Source organism: Varroa destructor, unplaced genomic scaffold, assembly GCF_002443255.2.
Source record: "Varroa destructor unplaced genomic scaffold, Vdes_3.0 BEIS01000004.1, whole genome shotgun sequence".
NCBI classification, from domain to species: Eukaryota; Metazoa; Arthropoda; class Arachnida; order Mesostigmata; family Varroidae; genus Varroa; species Varroa destructor.
In genome coordinates, this window is record NW_019211457.1 from 23,760,261 (window position 1) to 23,787,936 (window position 27,676).

The 27,676-nt window shown below is 37.3% G+C and overlaps 3 protein-coding genes and 1 long non-coding RNA gene across 9 annotated transcripts in view; 3 read left to right on the top strand and 1 right to left on the bottom strand.

The window, feature by feature from the left end:
* Positions 1–1,447, top strand: part of LOC111250052 (uncharacterized) — a 5,233-nt gene extending 3,786 nt beyond the window's left edge. Inside the window, exon 2 of the mRNA XM_086987312.1 lies at positions 1,108–1,447. Coding sequence (XP_086843438.1) covers positions 1,108–1,118 — 11 coding nt within the window. The 3' untranslated portion in view covers positions 1,119–1,447. The remainder of the gene's footprint in view (positions 1–1,107) is intronic.
* The window catches only part of LOC111250049 (HEAT repeat-containing protein 5B), a 25,110-nt gene extending 13,975 nt beyond the window's left edge, over positions 1–11,135 (bottom strand). The window contains exons 1-3 of one of the 2 annotated variants that reach the window (XM_022804667.2): positions 11,001–11,135; positions 6,977–7,217; positions 5,333–5,493 (exon numbers count right to left, since the gene is read on the bottom strand). In XM_022804667.2, coding sequence (XP_022660402.1) covers positions 5,333–5,493; positions 6,977–7,217; positions 11,001–11,114 — 516 coding nt within the window. In that variant the 5' untranslated portion in view covers positions 11,115–11,135. Of the gene's footprint in view, positions 1–5,332; positions 5,494–6,976; positions 7,218–7,443; positions 7,648–11,000 lie in introns of those variants that run through there. The other variant, XM_086987294.1, reaches the window with a different exon arrangement.
* On the top strand, positions 11,127–18,726 carry RPA1 (replication protein A 70). Of its 3 annotated transcripts, none has more exons than XM_086987307.1 (10): positions 11,127–11,268; positions 12,329–12,521; positions 12,964–13,011; positions 14,105–14,171; positions 14,560–14,662; positions 15,628–15,716; positions 16,089–16,426; positions 16,721–16,916; positions 17,169–17,968; positions 18,319–18,726. In XM_086987307.1, exons 2-10 carry the CDS (start codon positions 12,477–12,479, stop codon positions 18,427–18,429), a joined length of 1,797 nt encoding a protein of 598 aa, XP_086843433.1. In that variant the 5' UTR covers positions 11,127–11,268; positions 12,329–12,476; the 3' UTR covers positions 18,430–18,726. The 3 variants fall into 3 exon arrangements, with proteins under 3 accessions (XP_086843433.1, XP_086843432.1, XP_022660408.1); XM_086987306.1 differs by lacking the exon at positions 11,127–11,268 and adding an exon at positions 11,845–11,980; XM_022804673.2 differs by lacking the exon at positions 11,127–11,268 and adding an exon at positions 11,937–12,070.
* Positions 18,727–22,801: 4,075 nt separating this feature from the next.
* Positions 22,802–27,676, top strand: part of LOC147755983 (uncharacterized) — a 14,171-nt gene continuing 9,296 nt past the window's right edge. The window contains exons 1-2 of one of the 3 annotated variants that reach the window (XR_015326580.1): positions 22,802–26,458; positions 26,646–26,944. This is a non-coding gene — a long non-coding RNA (uncharacterized LOC147755983). Of the gene's footprint in view, positions 26,945–27,676 lie in introns of all 3 variants that reach the window. The other 2 variants (XR_015326581.1, XR_015326579.1) reach the window with 2 other exon arrangements.

The following is a 27,676-nucleotide window of genomic DNA, read 5'->3' on the forward strand; positions in this document are numbered from 1 at the left end:
ATATAATACGAAGATATAAAATTTGAGTTGGTTTTAATAGTAAATGCTTGTTGTGCTTATGCCAACGAAAACTTATGATAACCCTTAGCAGTTGTCTGCTACATATTTTTGAAGCATTAATTAGTGCAACGAATTATAATGAAGAGCTTTTTTTAAAAGTTCTAATCCTCTAGCAATCATTGGAACAAGTTTATTAACCTAAAAAAAATTGACAGCAACCAAATCTCGGAAAATAAAAGAAGAAAGGTTCAACAATTTACTCGGTAATTTATCCAGATATAACAACAATGGCGTCTCCCGTTTATAAATAAAGATCTGTGATTGGCAACTGGTGGAATCACCAAAATAGGTCTTTTCGAATGTTAACCTATCAATACCAGCAGCAAATAAAAGACTCCTATATAACATAGTAAAGAAAACATTTGTCTTCAGCGGGAAGGTCTTTTTGCGAGAAGCTCCTTTCCAGCAACTCTTCAGAGGATGTCTAAGGAACTCTCAAAAGTATAGCCGAATCAGAGCTACGACCTAGGATAATACGGGCAGATAATAAAAGAAAGACTTTTTTGGGGTTCTTAACAACTCCCGTGCTCATTTGCCTTGTACAATAGGCATAGTTTGTACTCAATGCAGAGGAACATCAAATAGCATCAGACTGTTTGAATAGAAAGCACCAATATGTTCACCGTTATTCCTCCCATGGATATTTTATCTGTAAGCTCAGTTTATCAATTGACCATTGTGCCTCAATCTGCAATTGGATAGATTTGCAATGAATCATCAGGGCTCTGTGTAAATACCACGATACCATTGGGAAATACTTTTGGCAACGCTTTTACATTTCATATCCCACCCATTGAGAGGTCATAATAGTTATAACATATTCAAAGTATATTTATTTAAAAAAGGAATGAAGATCCACCTTTATAGCACCAACGTGGTTTACTCATTCCCTTAAACAATCGCCAGTACAGCACTAATTAAAATTTCATAGCAAAAATATAAATACTCTGTTACGAAATTAATACACAGCAAGAAAAATTGGTTAGTAGATTTACTGAAACCTATACTGCAATATGGCGCGGCTATTGGTGCTACGGTGTTTTTCAGATCTGGACTAAAGCAACGATACTTTGGCGGGCCATAGAACACAACAAAACTACAAAGCGTGGTTCATCGGAACAACAAACGAACGTAGAATCAGCTACTTTAACTGTCAAATCACTTTTTCCATTTTTTCAAACAGAAAAGTCTATCGAATCAAATCATTGTGGTACATGTAAGGCTTAGCAAATTTAATCAGAGATTTATAAGGGTGCCTTAAAAATACCCTGTATTTTCCAAAATCTAAAAAGTAAACATTTTCATGTCCCGTATGTTGCCAAAAATAAATATGATTTGGTTATATAACAAAATTATTTACTTGAAAATAAAATGTGAGACCAACCCACCCGCTAGATTGCTTTGATTTTGCGAATACTGAGGATAGAATAAAAGTCAATCTCACAAATTGAGGTTTCTATTGATTTCTTCCTGTTATTTGATGAAGCAAACAAAATACGTTCAGTAGGCGTAAATCACACTAAAAGGATACCTAAAAAGAAAAATGTGTGCTTTTATATAAGTTACTTGCTTTTGTGGAAAATTATCTCGAACGCCATACATTAATTTATAGGTCTCTCTTCCATAGTACGTTTGTTCTTACGTACCCGCGATACTGAGGCTTATATGTTCGAATAAAATCTATTTGTGTTGAACGTGTTGCTCACCAGTGCTACTCGTATAACACGCCTCAGGGCTCACTGACATGTCTCGGTAAATATAAAAATATCAAAGCACTAACGCCACTGTATAATGTAAATAAGCCAAAATCTCATCCATACTCATATTTGTAAGTTTGCCTTTAGTAAGAACCACTGAAAATATTTTGTACCCATCAAAGCCATTCCGGTCCTAAAAAGACCCGCGAAATTTAAAATAAAAAGACCCGTCAAAAACGAATTAACGAAGCATATATATACTCTTCAAGAATTAGTGCATTACAATCGCACAAAATCACTCTAAATCACACAAAAACCAAAAATGCACAAAAACGTATAAAAAACCTAATAAACTTTTTTTTGAAAACCTAAGATATGAATTAGTGTTCACCACGCCCGAAATAGGTTTGAGGGCCGATTTCTAGGGTTTTTTTTTAATCATAAAATGAACTTCGCGCCGCTCCATAAATACAGAAAGCCAATATGAAGTTTACCGAAACTACGAACTAGAGGTGTTACCGAACAGATACCGACTTACAGAAATATATAGAACGATATTTGATCGAACTAGGCCACCGAACAAGATGGCTAACAACTGCATCAAAATCGAGCATGAGACCCCAAGTTTTGTCGGAAAACTAACCTACGACCTAAATCTGTCAGCTAAATTCAAGCAGGCGTTCCCGCTTGTTATTTTTTGATCGGTCGTCAGCATATAATAAGCAACTTCACTAAAGATGTATAAAGATGCAATCAAGTCAAACTTTTTGTATTTCGACGTTTCCAACTGTCGAGACTTCCCAACATTATTACCATTTACAGGTGCCCTCACGCAGCCACAATAAACATGGACCAGCGGTACAAAGCTTTTCTTTTTCCTAAAAGCAAGCGATATTGCAGTACCTTGGTTGCAGATTTATCATATCCACTTTATATTCCACCCACGCAATATTTCAAGACACAACATGGCCCATAAAGTGCAGCCATGTTGTCGCATAGTTAAATGATCAAATGCCTACAGTCTGTAGTACAGCATAGGAACGTTTTCCGGTTACTCAGAGGCCAGCTAGTTGAAAGCTGTATGTACGACACACTCTCGATACGAAAGGATGGCATCTGTTGGTCGGCCATGTCCGTGCCAGTAGTAGCAATTATAATAGTAACGAAACGACAAAGTCCCACGCGTGCCTTAATAATGGACGAAACCATCCAGCTCCTATGCTGTCATTCCAATACGAGATTGTCGACCTTTCTGACCCGAAAATACAGTCTGGGCTGTTCAACGTCAGTGTAAACCATTTGGACAACGCGTGACTTATTACTCAAGATATCTCAGGTCTTATTTTTGGTAACCTCGTGCTTTTTCATTTTCCAAGCATGTTGTTTCTGCTAGGCTTTTGTATTTCTTCAAGATAATTGAAATGTTTGACGTGATATTTCCACTTCTCAATGAGTAGATTTGAGAACTCGCTATTATGTATGCACAACTTTATTTTCCTTATTTGCTTTTAAATCGATCGATATAAAAACGGTACAGATACTTGAAGTAGCCCTAAAAATAATTTTTTGGATACAAAATGGATGGCTATTTTTTCGTGTATTACAATTAATTTTCGATAGGTAAGTGTACATGTCCAAAGCCAATAAAATATTTTCATACTCACTGCTACTGCAAACATGTCAATTCTGCCGCGAAGGGTCGGTAAGGATACTTTAACCGGAACAACGAGTGATAAAATTATGGTATCAAATAGGAATACAAATTGCCAAACCATAAGATGGGATTTAAGGAGAATCCAGTAATCAAAACAAACAAATAATACAACAGAATAAAGAGGACGTACTTAGAGACATGGCATTGGGAGATTAGTAAAAAGATTGTCATGAAAAAGGTAGGCGGTTTATTTGTGGTCAATATATTGAGCCCGCTAGTATAATTACATTTTAAATTAACGTAGGTTAACGTTTTTATGCATTTACTCCCAATCAAGGATTAACGTCTTTACGGGATGTATAACTCAAAACATTTAGGTACTTATTTTTCTATTAAAACAAAACGTTCAAGTAGAAATAGAATTTCTACACAAACGCTCAAAGTATGCGTCTGTCAAAACAACATCAGCTGTTCAAATCAGTAGTAAAAATTAATTTTGTCTTATATTTCCATGTCACATATCTACCATCGAAGATACTGCATTAAAGAAAACACTTAACAGCAAAAATTTGTGTGTTATAAGTTATAAAATGTGTAAGTTATAAGTTCATAAAAAAGTTATGTTTCGAAACGATGTGAAGTTATAGACCTCGATCAAGCGATCTGTACATATAAGCACAGATGGAAAACTGTTTTTTAGTTTGTCATCAGAACGCTGTCGCGCTCTTGATTACTAGGCAGTGACAACGACAGCACTGTCTGCAACAGCAACCCAGCCGAGCTCAAACAATAGATCGCCTCTACCGTATTGTTTAACAGCACCTTTGTATTAAAAACAAATTTGTTTGGGGAGGTTATGTCCACTATATTTCTTTACGCGCTTGGAGGCTTCTTATATTAGATCCAGAGACATCATACCGGCAGCAGTAAAAATGCCACCTTCTAAGCTAGCATTAATTATGAGGAAAACAGATCGTATTTCGCGTAGGCAACGTATCCGTGCATGATGTTCCGTGTCATGAGTTTGAAAGGTGAGTCATTTTAACCATTAGGCTACTGACGGTAACCACTAAAGCATTGATTGGGCAAGTTTTATAGGGGCAAGAAGTGTCCCCACCATTGATTGCAGCAGAGGACTGCGCAGATAATGGGTGTACGCATTGGGTCCAACACACCACATCGACGACAACAGCACAACAATGATAACAAGAACAGTGTTGGTCAGCCAGATAGCATTTTCAGCTGATAAAATTAACGCCTCTGGTATCAACTAGCTTTCACTAAAACTGTGACCACTGCTAGGGAATAATTGGTGGTGTTGTCTCAGAAATAGATTGCGAGTGCTCAAAAAAACGAAGCCATCATTTGCCGCCCCGACAGCCAGATTATTAGTGTTTATGTACCTGTCGTCGCTGTCTGGAAGAACGCCACTCTCTCTGAATAGAAAGACATCCCATTTTATTATTCTCTATCTAGCTCCAGCATGGAGTGCAATAGAAATGTACTAAGGGCCTTGATGATACTCAAGCCAATTGGATGCACACTTTTGCCACTAGGTCACTCGCGTTCTTTTCGACTAAGCTGGATTTAACGTCATTATGACCGCGTACAGATATTATAATTGTCGCATCGGTTAAATGTACATTTTTTTCGGTTTTTATCATAGAAAAGTAAATGGAGCCCTGACCGTGACATAACTGTTTGCAGCACCAATATGGGTCAAACCTAGAAGAAACACCAACAACGGAAGGTTTTGAACTATAAAAAAAAAATGTCAACCCAAAGTCTTATAGGTTAATCTCATCTTTATCAAATCATCAATCATCATCATCAAACAATCGACAATCATAAAAGAGATTAAAATTGAACTGATAAAATCTCTCACTCACTGATTCAAGAAAATCATGCCAAAGAGGGTTACCTTGGCTATATCACGATGATATTGTGTAGCTGCATTCCCCACACCCACAAGCAGTTTGTGGAGACAAGTGATAATCTCAAGCCGCGTCTGTAAGTCACCGTTTTTGTGAAGCTTTAGCAACATTTGTAGAGTCTCCTCGTACGAACGACCCATCATACGGCCTGAAACAAATAAGCACCTGTATTAATAAATTAACTCGTACGGTTTTGGCTGGCTTTCCCTTCCAACTGAACTCGAGCTAGTAATATGCGAATACAAGTAGCGAATACACAAGCAACTAATCAGTACAGCGACCGCGGTGTTCAGACATGATTACGCATTGCTTTCACGCATCAAGAATTGATCTCAACTGAACGATATTATAATTAGCCTTGCCGGATCTTTCTCGAAAATGAATTTTTTTCCGATAAACGCAAAAGTAAAGAACGTTTTTTTAGATTGTTTAGTGTCTCCTGCTTTTATGGGCCATGCAGTTATATACTTGCTTTTAATTTCTTCTTTTTATTAAACGATATTTTATTGTCAAGAATATTACAAGATCACTCTCAGTCGACCGTTTGGCAGTAATACGCAACCAAGCGTACAGCTTACTACACAACCTCAGAGAATATATGAACCACATACTTTATATACTGATTGGTCCGTACACTGTGCCATTCCCAAAATCGTCTGGTTATTAGGGTTGCCACTTGGTTCTACCATGCCGTCGTTCTCAAAAACTGATCTGATCTGACCTATCTTTGCTATATGTTGTAGTGGATTGTAAATCTGAGTTTTGTAAGAATATTTAACCAACCTTCGATGAGCACTGAGTAATTGTCTTTAAACTAGGGCCAGATTTCACCTGAAGTTGTGTTAGAAAAGTACTCCCAGCAATACCCATTGTTTCCTGACCTGTCTGCCTATCATAAGATTTATGCGCGCGTGTGCTGCGCGTTTCGACAATCGATTTTCTCTTAGCTATAGCTAGATAGTTTCCATTATAATTATCATAATCTAAAAGCGAAAGCAAATCATAATACACCATTTTCTAAAACTATCCATCTAACACAAGGGCTTGGATGGCCCATGGAATCGATAAAAAGCAGAACAATTCATAATTTTGACGGAAAAAGATCGGGTCAAATACCATTAAGACGTGAAATACCAATATTACAGCTAACTAACTCTTGTTGGGAACTCCATACTTAAACGCTCGTTACAGATCAGTTGGTTTTCAGAAAACGTGCATCAGATACGTATTTTCGATTAATTAAATGGCTAAAATATGCACACTAAACTAATTGCTTACGTTCTGTGTATCTAACTCCGATTTCTGTTTAAACTGGCTAAAATCTAACCATACCCTGATGACATAACAGTCACATGCTTCCAGTTATATCCGAATTGACTTTCTCGAACTCACACCCCCCGCCTTTCAAGAAAAATATTGTATGATAGCGATAACAGAAATCCATTAAGTAAATTAATAGGCATATTCCGACAGAATTTACTTATGTACTAACAATCACAAAGATATTTAAAAATCTGCTATTCAGTTGAAATAATTGCAATGTAAGGCTTGCTCACTCTATCCATATACCGTGTAGATATGGAATGCACCAACACCGTATTGTCTACTGTTTGATACGATTTGTTACTTACCGAGTCTCTCGTACATGCAGCCAAGCGCAGTAATGGCGCTCAGACGAGCAACTTTTGCTTCGTGCTTAAGCGAATCATTACATCGATTGACGCATTCGAACAACACAAAGGTATCCCCTTGAGCGAACAACGCCGCTAGGCAGGACCCAATAAGAAGACGCACAGGAGGACCAGGCGATGATGATTCGAGTAGGGCCAACAGCTGTTCGACGAGAGGTTTTTGTTGAACTTTAATGACCGCCTATGAAACAAAATTAAATCATTTTAAATCGATTATAGTTTGATGGATTGATTAGTTTTGTTGTCTTTTTATTTTAAAACGTAGTCTACTATATCGTAATATCCAATCCAACTTCACCACTGCGATTTAGTTGGATACGCAGAAGTTAACTATCCCACATAAACCTAGGAGTATGGGAAAATTAACAACCGGTGAATTCTTTGAAGGTTGGGATCACGTCACATACCAGCCGAAACAGTGACATTCAGTTGTCTCAGACATATGTATTTCTCCAGGCCAACTCTTAACGCGGACATAAGGATTTCGAACCAGCACAACTTAAAAATGGATTAGGTTCTTTCAGTATTTCACTGTTTCTCCCAGGCGGTACGAGGCTGTAGGACCTCTGAAAATTAATCCCCGAAGTCAATATTGATCTTTCTGCTTTTCTTGACCCTCGTGTTGTATTTTCATTTGCACAAACTCGTCAAGATCTTGCTCATCATGAAATGTTCATGAGGGACGTTAATGCTACAAGCCCCACGCGTACATCTTGGTGTTTTGAGACAACTTAAAACCAATGTTGTACAAGCCACTAAGCGTTAGATATGCACGTCGCGTTTGCCACAGCACCAAGAGCGTGACGCTTTAGTTACACTAATAGATCTATCCATTAGAACAAGAAGTTAGAACAGAGTGGGACAAACAGAGAGAAACTGAATCATTGCAAATGAAGCGATGTGTATAACATTGCATTGAGGTAATATTATGACATTATATATATTGATCTAATGTATGAGGCTTTTAGAATTCTCGATAGCTTTTAGAACGATGGCCTAGGATGCTGCAAAAAAGCGAGAGAATCTATAAAAGTCGTTTTCTAGGTAAGTGCATTTAGTCACACTGGTCGAAACCTCAAATCGTTAATAAACTAGCCCATAAAAAATAGATATAGTAGTTCGATAAAGTGAACGAACATCTGTGTTCCTTCTTTCTTTCGGCTTAATTGTAGGTAGTATCATAATATTTTGATTGGACGCCAGCTTGATAGCAACTGGACCTAAGACATGAATATATTGAGACCACCTTCGTTTGATGTTCATAACTACTAGTAAATAAATATTCTTAAATCTGCGAAATATCTAATTTTTTTTAATAATTATTATTATGGAATGCAAATAAAAATTCGAAGCAAAACAACGTTTGAACTATATAGTATTTCTGCTATATATAGAATGCTGTATATATATATAGAACTGCTATAGTATTTCTATTCGAATCCGCGACTATTCTCTATTTGCCGGTCCATTTTTTTTATTTCGCCATAATAATGGCGGCAATAAAGATAATTACTTAGATAAACAAGGGTACTGGTCCGTGTAGCCTGCCAACTTGGACAATACACACAACATACAAACAATAAACACGATATACGAACAACGTTGAAAGCATGCTTATAAACAAAAATATAGATCTTTGCTTTATTACAGATACAGGTGTTGATACGAATTACAAAACAAGATTCCAAACTTGGGCTAGTTTATTATTTGTAAGATCCATGCTTCTCTAAGGTGCTTCCTTATCAAACCAAGGTAACCTCTATCGAATACAATTTTTTGTTTTTTTACTACTCGACCATCCAAGCCAATAAAGAAATTCATATCTGGAAACTAAGCTGCATAATCAACCAGCTTACTAATTTTTCTTACTGTGATCCAATCCCAAATCGTCCGTTATTATCACATATATATATATGTGATAATATATATATACGTTTTACAAACAGATTAAGCTAAATGAAAATTTAAAAAAAGTGCCGACAAAAGTGCATTTATTCCAGATATTTAGAGTAAAATATTGACCGTATAAATTGTTGAATGCCAGATATGGTGTGTCCGATTATTCTGCCGTAGATGATAAATTGCTAAAGCAGTACTGTTATAGCCACCCCGGACTTTTTCTCATTACTTCTTTCACAACAGCCAGCAAATGGAACTTCCAATTTAACTTCATATAACTGTTCATATAATTCGATACTATGACGAAAGCTTGATAAATCCACCTTACCCATGTTTATACTTGTATCATGACTTATTCGAACTACAGTGGCCGGATACTGAAGGAAGTAAAACGGAAGAACTCATTTTGGTAAATTATGCAGCACTTTCTCGTTTACTTAGAAATAAATACAGATCAATGTAACTAAACCTTTATTTTTTAGCTTAAATATATAACTGTAACAAATGTGTTTAAAAACGACGTGCAGTAGAATGAACTAAAAAATCACTATTAAAGTCAAACGTTGCTAACAAGACATCTGACTCGGTCAACTCGTTTTATCATTCGCCCACTCATATTGATAACAGTAGAGATCCATGACGCATTTCAAATAAAGTAGGGTTCTCAATGTTATCTATGACCAAATTAAGCAGCGGTATATCGGTGTGATTATTTTGTCTTGATAAAAAAACGCCTTAAACTAAATATAAGGAGGGTTACTGAATATTTTGAAACGGGAAGCGTTGATGAAAAGCGACACATCGGAAGTCGACCCACGCAATATCGAAAGGGGCCTCAATATTAATCTCACCAACGGGTCAAACAAAGTATCGCTACGAAAGCGTATGTGTATAATAAAAACTTGAAGCTCAGGGCTCCCCAAAGGATTCCTGCCTATCTGCGTGTTTTCGATTTCACAAAGAAGTAGGTTTATAAAAAAAAAAAAAGTTTTTGAACAAATAGTCGCAATAATTGATATCAGCTGGATATAGCTTAAACTGGCTCGGACAACCAATATACTTAACAAACGCTGCAGGATAAAAAAGCTACAAATTTCTGATTGGGAAAATAAAAAAATAGTCGAACAACAACTATTATTTTTATATATTCCTTTCATATCTATAGTTTATAAGCCTCTAATATTTATAGGCAATAAGTGAAAGCTTATGATTTGGGTGACGATGTCGAGCAAGCAAAAATCAACTGAGGGATACAGAGCATAAATCGAAATCATTTAGGTAATAAAATAAGGCGACCGATAGGGGAAACACCGGCCACTTTTTGAGATTAATAATTTTTAGAACAGTAGTGATAGAAGTGGTGAGGTCTTTAAGCCACGTAAAAAACATTTCCCAATTAAAAACATTGAGCACCTCTGTGTTTTTTTATAAAACACGAGAAGCCACGAACAAACTGGTACAATTTAAGGAAGGGTGATGTTAACACCATTGATGAACAACAAACAAGGCATCTTCTATTACTGTAATTGATCATAGCACAGATTGAATAAGGGTTTATTAGCAATGACAGCTCAGTCCGTACGGTTATTCTCTTCTCTGTTGTAAGTAGACAACAAAAGGCCAATATACAAACGGAAACATTTTATTCGTATGTTTTTATCTAGGTGAAAAATCTTGGCTACATATGGCTAGTTACGTTTCACCGACGGCTTTCAAAAATGTGCAAGGGTTCACTACATTTGTCAAAGTAGTCCTTAATTTCAGCAAGAGTACGTGTTCCATATCGTCAGCGTTATTGCATCATTTATTTTGAGGTAAAATTCGTAGTACGTTTTTTAAGACTCATCTTACACGCGCAATGTGCAGCAAAAACAGACTTCCTACAAAATACTCTACGGAAGGTTGTTTGTGACGTGTTGTTAACCGTTCTTCCTTACTTTTACCTCGGATAGTGAAAATATGTTCTACTTGAGTCGAAATTTAATCACCTGGGAAAAATACAATACTGTAACGACTATTGCAGAAAAATAATCCATTATACAGGCTAGTGGAACGTTGATCTTACCTTGTCTGCTAAGTGAAGATTCTTATGCACCTGACACAGCCACTCATAGATAAACAACTTCTTTTCAGCCTCACCCATTTTGGCCAGTAGGGCCTTGTCCAGTGTAAAGTCCATTTCGCCCTTCAGCTTGTGCTGTCGTTTTCCTGCACAGTTCTGTCCGATTCCGCGCCTTTCACATCTATCTGGGTAGCTCTTCACCACGAAGCATTTTTAGCCAATCTCACAAGCACGGCGGTGACTCTACAGCACAGCCCTAGTTTGGCAGCAAGCAAGTACTTTTACACGTACCTTTTTCGCGCTATCTATTTTGCATTGTCTTCCATTGTTCGACACCGGACTGTGGTTTACGCTTGTCTCACTTGTCGTGCTACTGTTTTGATATAATCTTCACAGCACTCTACCGAGGACAACAGAGAAATAAATTAACAATTATCATTTTGATCTAGCTCGTCCTTCTTGTTAAATTTCCGCATATAACTTCACGTGAAGGTAACAAAAACATTGAATAAATCTTTGAATAGAAGCGCCACCTTTTTAGTTCTTGAATCAGGCTGCTCTTGCTTGAAGATTAGAGGTCCAACAGCAATACATGAGTCTGCCGTAAAACCCCGCTGCTAACTGAAATCGTTCGCCCACAGGCCAGTAACAGTGGCTAGAACATAGATCAGTCGGTATCCGCTATACAGCAGTGCTGAGCTGCATAGCAGAGGCTCAGCAAAAGACTGACCGAACATGTGTTGTTGTTGACGGTCGTAATGGTGCCATTGGTCTGTAGTAGCTCGTCCGTCTGCCTAATTGGGTATCTACTTACACATTCGTCTAGACCTATTACCTGCCAATGATACGTTTTGTTATCAGCTGGAACACAACAGGCGGTCAGTGCGCGGAATGATATTTCGAAACACCGCAGAAAACACACGATTCGATAAACATAGGAGCACGCGCCATCGAAAACTTCGAAAATTGTCTGCGAATTTTAAGTACGAACCTATTTATGACACTGTGAAAATAAGAAAAGTTAGGAAGTGGTTTGGCGGAAATGTAGTTGGTTTCTACTGTCGGGTACTTATGTGAGTTTCCTTTATTATGGAGTGACAGTTCAAACGGCTACATGGCAAATGCAATGCCAAATAAATTTTTACTTAAATTACGCCAATGCGATTTATATTTTATTATAGATTATTATAGTGTGACCCTGCGTATATTAGCAAAATAATGTATTGTGTAGTGTACTGATTGGAGAATTTCTCATAATTCGAGCAAGAATCAGAAGTTTATTAGTATCAATTTATAAAAACAACTCTCTTGTTTGGTTTACGCGGATCTAGATGCGCGCGAAAGAAAGTTGGATATCAACGGAGCTCAGTAGCAGACATCCTGTGGTACAATTTGAGAATTAGCTCCAAATCCCTGCTTCGACAAATTTATCCGAGGCGATCCGAATTGGAACGTAGAAGTTTCGGCGCTTGTGCAAAAATGGCTAACGATTTTGCGTCTATGATTACCTATGGCGCGCTGAAGGTATGTATACTTTCCACAAACCTATTCAACTTATCAGCAGAACGAGTCAGCTGAAAAACGCATTTAAGTTTTTTTAAGTATAAACGATAAGACCCCATCGGCGCCGATCTATTGTCATCCCAGCAATATAACAAAAGACTGTCTATATAAAGGTATAAGCTATGAACAAAATATTTATTGGTTGCATAATCTGCACGCTTTTAAAAAATACTCTGTTAAATTCCAAAAAGCAAGGATGCATTCGTGTAAAAGATTCTAATCCACAGTAGTGGCCATTAGGTGGGCCACTTGTATTTGGCGGCCAAGTCAGCATACCTAGAATTAAATGGGTTGTCTTATAGTCTTGCAAGAAAAATTGATCTCTGCTGTTGAATACCACAACTGTGTTTACGAAATACTCCGATGAATTAACTAACACCTTCTGTCTTATAATTTGTTTCAGCAAATGCGAAACGAGAACGACGGTTTGAAACCGATAGTACAGGTTATGGTAAGTATAGAAGAGGCAGTCTCTTTTGTTTAGTACGTTCTACCGAGATAAACAGTGGTTAAAATCAGACCATTGTGTATAGCGAGATAGCGTTCGACATTAACATTAGTAAGACTTGTTAAAACAAGAGGAAAATAAGTGTACATATAATTGAACTTTTAATAATAGTAATATTGAGGTTACATGCTTAATTTAAACTTGAATTTGCAGACATTTTAAGATAGCCATTGTAATACACAAAAGAACCATGACGATAGTTTCATGCAAACGAAATCTCAGAGGAGGCGCTATTAAGTTTAAGTCGTAACAACATTCCGAAGTAATAATCGACAAATTCTGCGCAAAGAGCTATCGTTCAAATGTGAAACAAACGTGTGATTCTATTATGAAAAGTAAAGCTAATAAGCGATGTGTAATGAGTTTCATAGAAACCAAAAGATGTTTTAGATAGCTTTCATAACTAAACCACGTCCGTTGCTTAAGTAGACATATTTTTCACATATTTTTCATACATGCGCCATAAGTCGCAGCACTTTTGGTTATCAAAACATACTCCTCCGTAGAACAACAGGTAGAGCATATTTGTATTGACACACAACATCTATGCAATATGTACAAAGATGTACACCTATCGTATATCTTGATCCAGATATACAATAAGTGTCCATACTTATCGAAGGTATCATGCGTTTCAGCATATGAACCGTCCTATTCGGCCTATTGGGCTAGTTCTATTGTTTAGATTCGTTGTACACTGAGACGAAAAATCTCCCAAGTGAAGCCAGCCCAGCTATAAATTTCGTGTATTACTGCCGATTCCTTACACCTTGAATCCATTTATTTTTACATGGTCATTTAGCCTGAACAAACTCAATTCGTCATCTAGGTTATTTAGCCTGAACAAATAATTGTTGGTTATTATTCTCTCGATAATAATGATTCTGTCGATTGGAGCAGATGCAAGATACTCCTGCTTCTAGACTCCAGAAATATCTTGATAGTTTCTACGTATTCTGGAAAAGACCTATGCAGTTCGTACTTATACCGTTACTGTTACTACGTACTTATACTCATTACTGTTTGAAATGTACAGGAACTAAAACCAGTAAAGGAAAATAGATTGCGTGCATACCTGTGGGACGGTGTTGAAGACTTCAACTGTGAGTTACTAGTGCTACCAGCTAAAGTGTATTTTTAAATCTACAACTATTGTTATCGAAGGCACGTCTTGGTCAAACAAATGTTACCTGTAAGATTTTATTGGCAAGCATTGTGGGATCTTTTTGTATTAGATTTTTTTAAAATATTGATTACATCAAGGTAATTTTAGAGTAAAAAAAAACTACGGCCCAGGCAGCTACAATGTTTGCACTAGATAAAAATGTATATAAATCTAAAGTTGTTTAGATTAGACATAGTATAGGGACGTATTAACCTCATAAGAAGTAATAATTTAAATAATGTTATACATTAACACTAGTTTTAAAAGCCAATATATTTAAGTGTTTTTCCTACTTTCCGCTATTTATGCATGTACATGCATATTAGATGGTATGATCTCATCACAAGCCGTTCCGCATGTGGAGGATAAGCTAAAACCATTTTGCCTCATTCGCGTAAACAACTACAGCGTCACGAACACAAATAACAGGTAATTTTCGCACTCGGCAGACTCTTCCACAAAGTCGTTAAAGTAAGTTAAAGTTCCCGATAGATGTTATGTTACTTACGAAGATATACGCTGCTTTTCCCAGAAGTATGAGTCATGCCTTGAAACATGTTATCACTGGGGTATAATCTGAGAAAGTGCGTTTGAGATGATGCAATTTTCGCCTTTCTGAGGATCAAGTGTTACCAAACAAGAAAGTGATTTTGAACCAGTACAAAAACTTTGGAAGAATAAAATTCAGCTTCTCTAGCCATGTTGACTACCGTATCTATATTGGAGCGTTAAAGCTTGCGTCTGTGGATCCACTATAGCACTACGTTTTACAATTATGGAGCATTCGCAGTGGGCAATATATTAATCTATATGCATTTGTTTATAAACCTCTGTCGTTCTGTTGTATACTTCGCCTCGGGTCTATTCTAGGCTAGTATTTTGGCTGGTGTGAATGCATGTGTGGAAGGTACATCACTACAGAACAGCTGGTTTCTCTTTAATATATGGAAGTATGAGGATCATTACACGATTTGTTTTGGGGTATCTAGTGAAAACGATAGATTGTTGTCTTCAAGAGACCTGCAAGACCATGTTCTGGCAGATTAGGACACTTATCCTATCGAATAGGTTAGTATCGATTTTTTGGGCAATCTGTGGTGAATTTCTGCAAAATAGATCACATTTAGAAGCTGAAGACAAAATCGGAGTTTATTTTTTACCAAGTTTTGAGGTTTGCGGGTTAGTTAAGCATGGTCTGTTGGTTGTAACAAAATCTGATACCTGTCAATCGATCATTCGTACTGTACGCACTCCATTTAAATTTAGTTGGCAAAAGGATAACACACATTGGTACATATATGATTTGGATATTTCGTTATTTCTAACCACCCAGTATTGTTCCGCAGTATTGTATAACGTTTACGTTGTGTTTTTGCGGATCTTATTGAACACAGGTCAATTATAATCATTATGAGCTGTGACGTTGTGGCAGAAGCTGCTGACGTCAAGGCAAAGGTGATCTTCACGGAAAATCAACGTAAAGGTGCGTATATGCAGAGTAAACGAATACAAAGTTTTTGCTACTTCAGTTATCCCTCTATCTGTAGCTTAAAATAAGTTTATGTTCATATTTATCTAGTGAAGCACAGAACAAGATCGGTGTCTTCTTGTTTCTTACACTAGAATAAGGTCTTGGGTAGTCATCAATTAAATTTTATCAACACCGCTTTCCGATCCAACTAAATATATCTCAAGCTGACATCAATTTATTGTGAGGCACATTTATATTAGGATAATATAAAATTTATTCTGGTGTATAAGCACTGCTCCTTTGATTTTGACAAGTAGTCTAATATGCTTCCACACAGGTCATCATTCTCTGTTTGACATTAAGTTTGCTGGTTTGGCACTACAGCTTTTACAGAGAAGGGAAACATTAGCCAGGAAGTTGGAAACAGCGTATCAAATATAAAGACACCGACAAAGCCAAACCGGCCACTCGGCATGACCAACGGAACCCCGCGCACGCCCTTCAGTACTGCTACAATGCCGATTTCGTCCCTCAATCCGTACCAGAGCCGCGTCACTATCCGCGGTCGCGTGTCAAGTAAGAGCGATATCAAAACCTGGTCGAAAGCATCCGGCCAGGGGAAACTGTTTACATTTGAAGTCTTCGATGATTCCGGTGAAATACGAGTGACGGCGTTTAACGAGCAAGCGGACAAATTCTTCGAGTTGATACAACCAAAGCAGGTGAGTACCAACCATTCCGAAAACAAATTTCTGAGCACAGAATACCTTGTGCGAACAGGTATAGAATCATCGACTATTTTAATAAAAATAGGAATATTTTATTTATATTAAAACTCTAAATTAATAACAGCGATAGCCCGAAACTTATCTGCGGTGGCTCAAGGGATTAAGTTTCCCGCTGCGAAGTTGCGGGGCAAGTGGTTCGATTTTAGTCTGTGATTCCCATGTTAGAGTGGATGTAGAAGAGAAATAGAAATGTTTACTTTTTCTTTTTAATGAATCATCGCTTTTTAGGTGTACTTCATTTCTGGTTTTCAATGCAAGGCTGTCAACAAAACTTTCCGCGTGAATAACAATGAGTATGAGCTCACCCTAGGGAAATTCGCCAACGTTGTACTATGCACAGAAGATTGCGGTGACGTACCCGAGCAAACGTACGTTTTCGTGAAGATTGCTGAAATCGAAGACTCACCGACAGATCAGTTAGTTGGTGAGTTCAGTCGAGCGTTTAACGTACCGTTTGTTCTGTTCATAACTGCGCAGAATCAGTTGTGACAGCAAATGCAGGTGGCTTGGTTCGTTTTCATCAAGCTATTTGCTTTTTCAGACATAAAATTAAATTAGTCTTATTATATATATATATTATGTATATATATATATATATATATATAGGAAGAGGGAGAGAGAGAATGAAAGTCTCTTTGATCTCGCTCTCTGAAGGCTTTTGCTATTCTTCATTCAGATGTTTGCGCAGTTGTGAAGAGCTTCGGAGAGCCGCAGACGTTCAACAGGCGAACAGATGGAAGGCCCATAACGAAGCGGGAAGTGATGATTGTAGACGATTCGAATAAGTCCATTGCTCTGACTTTATGGAATGATTCGGCTGTCAACTTCCAAGCTGAAAATAACCCAGTGATCCTGGTAACGAAGGCTCGAATCACCGAATTTAACGGTTCGGTGTCAATTACAACTGGGCAGACTTCATCGCTAGAATTGAACCCGAACCTGGACCGTTCCAAAGAACTACAATTGTGGTGGCGCGCCGAAGGCTGCAAAAGCGACTTCGAATCTATTCGTGGCTCGGGTGCCGGCTTCGACTATGCACAGGAATGGATGGACTTTGAGCTGATGACCCGTAAGGGTGAAGCTTTCGATATCTCTGACAAGCCTATGTACGTGTGGAATCGTGCCACCATCACAATGTTCAATAAAGATAACGCTTTGTACAAGGCTTGTGCAGCTGATAATTGCATGAAAAAGGTGCAGGATCAAGGCGACGGGCTGTACCTGTGCGAAAAGTGCGGAGGTCAGCCCAGCCGAAACTTCAAATGGAGAATGTTGCTTAAGATCGTAGTGTCAGATGCTACCAGGCAGTCGTGGGCTACGGCGTTCAATGAAAAGGCTGAGCAGATACTCGGCGTGACGGCTGCTACTCTTGGCAAGTACAATGAGGATGATCCGGAAGGTATGGACAAAATTTTTGCTGACGCTATGTTCAAGGGATTCCATATGAAGTTCCGTGGCAAGATGGAGGTGTTTCAGGTAGGTGCAATTACTACCTTTCAGTAAACAGTAATAGATCGCACTTCAATTTGGACAGTGTCATTAATAACTAAGCATTCTTCGATCTTTGAAACATGACATTCTAGCGGTATAGGGCAGTTAGGACAGCTGTTGCGATCTGCATAAAATATGATTCTCTTATTTACATATTTGATTTTCAGGCATGTCCTACTATACATTAAATTTATGTGTAGAAAAATAGCATCTGTCAAAACATTTGAAAGTGGATATTGCCGTTGTGCAAACCACGCTGCAAACAAAGTATTTATTAAATTAAAGCAGATACGTTATATCTACCAAATTTCAAACATCTGAGTTTTATGTTCTAGGAGGAGCGTCGATTCCAGTTAGCTGTCGTTGATGCCAAAGAAGTGAGGGTGGTGGACGACTGTAAACATCTTATCAAGGAGATTGAATCCTTAGGAAAGTTGTTAGATTAGTTGTAATGATGCAGGCATTCCATTCTGCATAGATGGAAATACTTTTAAATTCTATTCTGTCAAGTGATTTGCATAGATCGGATCTAGCCAGATCTAGCTTGAATCCCATAATATGTTAGTCGTTACACAAAAAAGAACGAGTCGTTTTGAAGGCTCAGCATAATCTCACATAGATGTCGCAGCACATGAGATAAATCATGTTTATGTTCTCTAGAATATGCTCACACAGAGCTCGATTATTATGTTATATTCAGATACCTATAAATATATCCTATGTATACACACATATGCTTTTAAGCAAGGTTTTCTTAATCTAGATAAAATTCTAAATCTAGATAATCCTATAGCGTTTAAGAAATGTCTTGTATCCTAAATCTGGTCGCTTTATACCATCATGGGTGCTCTGAGAGCAAAGATCTTTATAATGCTGTTGCAGCATGGTGGCAAAATTGTTTACAGGTTTTTTAAATTAATATATTTGCTTTAATACAGAAATATAATATATTAATATGTTAAAAGAAGTTAGTGAAGTTTTCTTGCAAACGCTGAATCTAAACAATGAATTGTTGGCGCATTTCATTTAATAACAATGCATGTTAAGCATAGTGAGTTTCTCGCTTTCTGGTTATTTTTGCCAATTTTTGGGTTGTTCTCTAGTGTTTACTTCGTCAGAAACGGTGTATAGCTTCTCGGCTTATTATTTACTACGTTTGTTATTATATCTTAACAAAAGGAAACACTTTAAAAACTTTAACGACATACAGACTAACATGCTAACGGCAGAGCTGACTCGGAATGTGAGAATACACGTCAGAATAACGTCCAGGTTACGTTGAAATGATTATTGATTGAGTCTGTATTCAATGCGCGGTTTATAATAAGCAGCTGCCTAAACAAAATTTGAAAACATGCTAACTGTGAAAACACTACCTAAAATGAGTCAAGTTTAGGTCTGTTCAAAAGCTGGCACCAGCAGATGGCTTAACCATCCGAAGTCGGCTTACGTATATGATACTTACCGTTGTACTTTCCTGAGATGTTTCTTCAGAATTGTTCAGGCTTTTCGCCGTTAGTGACATTGGACCTTTTTATCATACTGGGCGTGAATTCAATAGAACGCATGCCAAAGACCACGCCAATGGGGGGGACTATTTAGCAACAATACGACGTTGTTGTTCAGTTTTTGATCTCAGCTCAATCACGTTATTTATGCCCATACGTTCGGACCTACTACTACTATGTGTTACTACTAATGTCCTTGCTCTTACTACTGAATCGCATCATCACCCAAAATAAATTTTGTGTTACGTAATTGTTTTTCCATCTGGGTACTTTAACTTATGTACTTAGCAGTGGAGAGGTCCCACAAAAAACCTTGAAGCAGAATCTGAATATTTAGCCAGTTTTAATTACATATAACTTAAAGGCCGCAGTTCTTACTACATTATGGACTTGCGTAGAACTCAGCTATCAAAATTGAATAAATTAGTTGCATTGACCTACTTTGTGGGTTCTATCTAGATTCTATAATTTATTATCTAAACGTTGTTGGAGTATGAAGCATATTCTATTCAGATGATATAAAATCAGTAAGCTTCTATGCTAAAGCATACACTAGACCTATTTTATTAGTTTGTTAGGATTTTATAGATTTTCACTTCGTGTGCTACACGGAGTTGTCATTAAACATATTGATGCAGGAGATAGGGTAAGGCTATTACAAAATTAGCTAAATTCAGTAACCCCACAGAACAATATTTTTTTTAGAACAGTTTTTAGCAATTGCTAAAAATCGCGATGCCGAAATCCTCGGTTTTTGTTGGTCCTCCACTTTACAATTAATAATCTAAGTATAAAACAAGCAGCGCAAAATTAAAGACGGATGATTACTTGTAATAGCATCCATGTGTTAAATAGCTATATTGCTGGCAAACCATTTTGTTACAATATATATATATATATATATATATATATATATAGCAGAGGGGAGACCTCTCGCAAAGAGCCAAATCATCACTAGGTTTGTTGACATTTCACTATTGTTTTGTGGGTATTACCGATAAAGAATGCAATATATTAAAGCGCTTCAATTTTTTTCCGTACTGTTAGGCGACGCAATTGATCCCTAATGAATGTTCCAAATCTCGTTCGAGGCTCACAGCTCATGTATTAAAGGCTATAATAAACATTTATCTAATTATTCAGGCTTGATCAAACCGATCTAGTTGCGAGCAGGGTCTAGATTATTATAATTATTGCGCTATTTTTTCACTGATATTATAGAGTATTTGCTAATTGTTGATTTTTTTTCCAATACCAGCTATACATACCTGCGCCTTTCAATAGCAAAGTTTGTTTTACTTTAAGCAAAAAACCGAAGCTGGCGTCTGTGCTTTTTATGTCCTTTCTTCCCGTCCTAAGGGTGCTGTATTCCGCGCAAAGAAAGTAAGAGAGGACAAAAAGAAGAAATCCGGCTTGCAAACAGCAGTACAATTCCATGACTTAACTGAGATTGTGCCTGTTGTGATTAATTTGAGTTCTCTGTTGACTACCGGGTTCAGAAATAAAATTGAAGTAATTGTGTTTTAATTTTAACAGCAGTGTACCTTCTATTGTGTATCTATTTAGTGTCGCTTACTTAGTTGATGTTCCTTGGTGGGTTGGAATGGTCTGCATTAGCTTATCATAGCATCAGTTAAAAATATAGACAAATATATAATGCGTAATGAAATGTGGAAAACATAGAAATTCATATAAATAATTGATAAAAACAGCAAGGTAGAGATCGTTCATGTCCGATTCACGCAAGCACCTACTGAGCGGACAATGCATTTAACGAAGCATCTTCAGACGGGTTGTATTAAAGCTAAAGATAATCCTGAAGGGGAAAATTAACGGGCTACTTAAAAAATTTCAGCCTGTTGAGTCAGTTTGCCAAATCTAAACTTTAATAGACGATTTAATTTTGAAAAAAATTATACATTTTTGTAGAAGTTTTCTGTAAGAATATTCGGAAAAGTAAAAAAAAAAACTTTTTGATTCCATAAATTCATAAAAATTCCATTTTATGGAATGTCGCAAAAGATCAAAGCTTCTCTCAGCGCCAGGCATTGAATAAAGCAATTGGATAGGCAAGTATAAAAGGCATTTGGTGAAGCAAAACCGTATTTGCGATTAGCATGACTCTCTAAAATTTGACATTATGGAAAAGTGGTCCCATCATTAGCAAGAAGTCACCACTTTTCTCCCACTTGAGTGGAAAGCTATAGAAGTTCTCTATTCCTAATCTAACCTACAAGAACCTAATAAACCTATAAGATAATAAACTTCTTTAACGGTGCGCCACATCGCATATGGCTATGCGATTGCAGAGGAAGTAGAAACAGATTTCATCATAGTACGACAGAAAATGCCTAACAGATTAAACCACTATGGACTTCGGACTTAATCGACGCCATGCCCAAGTGCATTTCGTGTGGTCCTTCTACCGTGGCAGTGAACTAAAGAATATCATTAGGGTATGGCTGCCACGTCACTGATTATTTTGTTTAGAAGAACCTTAGGTCGCAAGAAGCTAAACAAAAACCGCTAATTCAGAACAAACTAGACCTTAACTACTACCGAATCCTCTTAAAGATAAAGCAGCAGATATTCGTCGATTGCTTTCAGTCGAGAAAATAGTTGTTTCGAATGCGAAATGCGAAAACGAACCACAGCACACGATTCAAAATATACGTCTGCTGTAATTAAAGCCAATTTCCAGGCAATGTTCATGTCCAAGGAAGTTTATCTTTGTTTTCTGCAAAATGTTGCGTGACTGTGGGTGGATACGTGTCTATAAGACAGCCACACATTTTTCAACATTATAGTGCATTGACTCACACAAGCCGGTTAGTGCAGGCATGACATCCTGGTAATCAGAGCGGAAATGTCTTAAATGACCACCAAAGAGTCTGCATTTAAATTTGTTGAATGTAATGAAGCGTTATTGAGCGGCAGTTTAGTATGCGGAAACGTCGATTTGTCATAACGATGTCGATTTAGCCAATCGTGCCTTTATCAAGACAGATCAGAGGCAGGAAAATCGTAAAACGTGCTTGCGACTGATTTAGACGCCGAATTAAAGCTGCAACAGAAGTGCATAAAGGTTAGATCGAACAAGCGTGACCCTCAGGAAGGACGCTTTTAACTTCGCAAAATAATTCATTAAATTAGATCAGCGTTTATTTAAATACAGTGTTAGAAGCAACTTGAAAGAAAAAATCTTAACCGATTACATGGTGCACTGATAAAACAAATTGATCAACCTTAGGTTGAACCACAGAACATCTTTCGACCTAGAATCTATTGTATTGTTTTAGAGGAAAAACTCAAATTTCCTTATTTATCGACCTTTTTTATTGTTGGGTTGCTTTGTGTGTTGGCATTGTTGTATATCATCGAAATCAGCTGTTCGTTCTTCCGCACTTCAAGATTATTCATCAATCCAATCTTTGTTGGATTTTTTTTTCTCACTTGCTCTATAATACCTTCGTATACTGCCTATGTTACTTTTCGTTTGACACTCATAATTTTTTTACTCAGAGTCTCTGCGTACAATTCCTTACCTTTTTTTTTTCTTTTTTCTTAGCTTTTCGTTTTATTCCACCGTAGTTTCCCTACTAATGTAGTTTTGCTTCCGTATGTCTTTGTCTTTCATGATATCTCTTTCATGGTTACGTTGCATTTGTCATAGTTTCCTCGTATTCTTTAACCATCTTCGTTATCAGTATTAGGTTTTTTTTCTATCATCATAATCAGCATTATTATTATTATTACCATTAACATGATCAATATTTATTTGTATCGTACCGTTCGTAATCGTATGTTCTGTTTTTATTTTTAGTGGTCTTTCGTTCCATCATTTCTTTTTATGTGCTCATTCTCTCGTATACTTACTCTTCGATCTCTACACTCACTCTAAATCTACAGAACTATATTAATAACAACAGTAATAGTAATAATAATGGTCATCATAAGCAATATACTTATCATTTCATTATACCCATGACCGTACCCAGTTCGCGTAGTCGTGTTTTATAGTTCACTGTAGATAATGTATGATTTCGCCTCTGCGTATGTAAACTTGAATGCTAGCATTGCAATAAACCTTTCTACCGAATGTGAGAGCGAAAAAAGGAATATCCTTTAGTTCGATAACAATAACAGCCTTGCTAGTCTCTATCGCCTTCTTCAAATGACTCTATTTTACCTCTAGTGCTTCACTATGCCACTCAATCGTCATAACAGCCATAAGGCTATCGTTGGGTTCTAATTCACTACTATCAAGAGCAAAAAACAACTTATATGTAACGGCAGACAAAATGAGCAGGGTTACCACTGTTATGGGTCAAGGATATGACAAGAATCAGGCTTCATATAGTTACTAAAATGTATGTCTGTCTGCCTGCGTGTACCAGTGAATACATCTAGTCTGTACATTGACCGTGTTGTAATGTCCTCATCAAAGTTAGATCTGTGTGTATGTATACTCCTCGACTGAACGAATCAATATTGTCACCGTCTGCGTTATACTACTATGTCACTTGGTCGTTAGTCAGTTGAGGCTATATTTATGTAGAAAAAATGACCTAAATCTATCGATTCCATTTTTGGTTAGTAAACAAAGATACTATGCTAATTTGGTTTCTAGAGCAAGGTCAACGTGTGTGAAGCCGCGTACCTAAGATAATCGAAGACTGCTTTCACTATTGATCGAGTAAAGTAAAATTGAAGTTATACTTAGGTAAATGTATCTCTGCCTCATGCTACTTACTTCCGTCTGCTGACTTCATGGGGTTGATTTCGTCGTAAATGTTATTATATATAATGCGTTCAGCGTGCTTGTCATTGAGGATCAGTGTTAGGACGCCCTATATGTCGGTATAATTTGTTCTCCCTGTTCGTACCCTTGTGACATTCTGCATTGCCCTTCATCCAGGAATGTCCTAATTTTCGTTACGTGCAACTTCGCTTAGCTACTCCCTGGTGTCCGCGTACCATGTTTGAGTCAATTACCTCGTCGATTTTATTCGGACAACACTCAATATTTTTCTGGTTACAATGGCCCTCTGAGGTTGCTCAGCTAAGCATAAGCAAATTGGTGGCCATCCCAAATTGCATTTGTTTTTTTTCTGCTGTTTTTTTTTTTCGCTGAGTTAACCACACTGTTAGCCTCGGCTTCGTCCCGTGGCGTATTCTCTAAAGCAACTAGGTGTCACCTGACTAGTGCGTATAGCTATTATTATTATACCCGCATCTTCCGCTAGTAACTTATGCTGTGTTTCATTTAATGTCTATATTCGCCTTCTAAGCTGATGCGTCCCCGCTTAGCCTCATTGGACTTTTCAGCCGTGTACCTCCGCACTATTACGTTAGCTCTATATAGTATTATTATTAAACCGTCCATATTCCCTTTCGTCAATCCTTATTACAGGTGGGTAAGACGATGAACGTTTCTTGTGTGAGTAGTTGCTATTACTTTCACTGCGTCCTCGAAGCTTTACGATTTTATACCTCTTTCATATCACCAAAATGGCATATCAGTACTTACGGTTATATATGTATATGTAATGTATAGTATATATTAGATATGTTTCGGAAAAATGGAAATTTCTAGACTAAATATTGTTCTCGATAGGTCGAATCAATCGACGCATGATCACGAGAGAGGTATTTGGTACTCAACACTTTGATCAAGGATAGTGGGACCCTTTACATCCATTGACTCATCGGCATCTCCAGAATGAACTATTAATTAAAACATGGTCGGCTAACATAGTCTGATAGAACAGCTTAACGTTTATGCTTAGTTGTAATTAGCTTGCAGATCTGCATCGACCCTCCATCGAAGGATGCTTGTTGATCCTTAGTGGGCCTAGGATACACCACATTTGTATTTTTATTGTCGTCTGCTGGGACACTGTTACGAGTTTTGTTTTATACAATTGTATTTTTCGCTTTTTCTCTAATTTCCCGCGAAAGGTATGTATGTTCCCGTTTTGCGGTTCCTCTTTATTTGCGTCAGTGGTTATGCTGGGGCTTCAATAAGTGTTTTTACTGAAAAAGTATTTTCTTTGTCATTTTTCTTGTTACTCACGGGGTAAGTGTGCATTTATTCAACGAGTATTGACTGTTATGCTGAAATCGTTATGTCGCAGTCAGCCTCCCGTTCATTTATCCAAGTCATATATCCATTCGTTTGAGGCAATAATACTTCTATATCTCATGCTTCGAACTGTTATATTGTTGACATAGAACACTATGTTTGTCGTCGATTTTTAGCCACGTTAGTATGTGATACTTTGCAGAAGATACCCGCATCGCATCGCTAACTCGCGCTATTTTAGGTTGATAAAACAACCCGCCACAATTGAAGCATAATATATATATATATATATATTATGTGGGTATTAATTAAGCAAATTATTGTTTTCCGTGAATTGTTGATAGGTCGTGGCAACTTGTTCTCGGTATAATCACCTATCATGTTTTCTTATTTTGTTGTTATTACTATTATTCATGTGTATAATTTTTATAATTGTGGTCAGGCTTGTATACTGTTCTCACTTGCGTCTGGCGTATGTTGAATACTATGTATATAGGTTTGCTATTGGTTCAGTTTGCCCATTTTATATACCGCTTGCTGAGTGACTTTCCATAAATGCTGCGATCCTTCCACAATCGGTCAGCCGGGACATCCAGTCTGGGCGTCTGCTTGTCTACGTAAATTTTATGACTTGCATGAAACCTTTCTTTTTGGAGCTAATGCAGGATAAGTTCACATGTGACTAGCATATTTACCGTTCACTGAAGCTGTGTCGTGATCACGGTAGACTTATTTTCTATCATAAGAATCATTAGTATGAGGCATTCATGCTAGAATGATTCACACTCATGTTCAGAGTTGTTTGTGACCTTTTCCTGCTTTTTGTATCTTCTTCGTCTTGTTTCAATGAAATTTTGCCGTCTCATTGTCAACACGTTGAAGGTTGTGGCGAAAATCGTCTACGACATACTATTATTATAGTACTATTATTATAGTATACTATCTTTAATATTTTCATTGTTATACAATCACTATAAATATGGCTTTTCTTTGAGGTAAAATCTCACTAATTCGAGCACGATAACATCACCTACCGCTGTGTTCCTGTGTGTTGACAACTTTTTTGCAGCTTAAGTTCCAGCAGTGCTCTTCCGCTCATCGTCGTTGTTCGCTACGTGATCGCATCCACCAGCTTCTTCTCGTCTTGGTGTGCAGCCTCACCGCGATACTTGTACCGCGCGACACAAAGTATCGCACCGTCCCGTACGACGTCTTAGGGACTTGATAATTGCACGTTGCACATTACCTCTTCAAATTTCTCCCCGTTATGAAATTTGTCATCGAAGCGGTGCGTCGCAGTATTATATTGTTTCTCTCGTCACTACGAACAAGCATTACTACAATACCTTTTCGTCTGTTTCGTGTCTGGTAAATGTCGTATAATAAATAGTGTACTTTACTTTACTTCAATCGATTACTTTTGTCTGCTGCCAGCGTTTGTTGTCTCACGGTTGAGTGTTTGTTTGCTATGTGTGTATGTCTATGGCCTGTTGTTGATGCTGTTTTTGGATACTTTCGCTACGCTAGTCGACCGTTGCCTTGAGCATACTATTCGTTCATTTCTACGCGTATTTGCTAGTTGTTTGGCAATATATCCAAATCATACGCAGAACATGATCGGAACAATGTAATTGGCTAGCTGAGAGAGTGAGCGGGCCGATGGGGAGCCTGATCAGTTCTCACCATTCAGACGCCCCGTCCATTCCCGGTCTATAGGCATCACTTTGTCATTAATATTTACTCATAATCGATTAAGCAAAGTTTCAAAGTTTATTTGTAAAAGACTTAATAAAAATTTTGCCGTATTTAATAGAAATCTCCTTGTCTTTCAAATAACAAAATGCAAAGTTCAAACGGATCTCTGTCGGCGTACACTGTACAACATGGTACTGTTGATAGTTGAAATGAAATTTATGGTCTTCATGAAATTCATATCTATGTTAATAACTTGTTAATAATTGTCACAATGACGATTTTTCATTTCAGCGAATAGTAAGAGTATTTTCTATGCCCACCTTCTTTCTTTTATATATGTGTATATATATATATATATATATATATATATATGTGTATATATATATATGTGTGTATATATATATA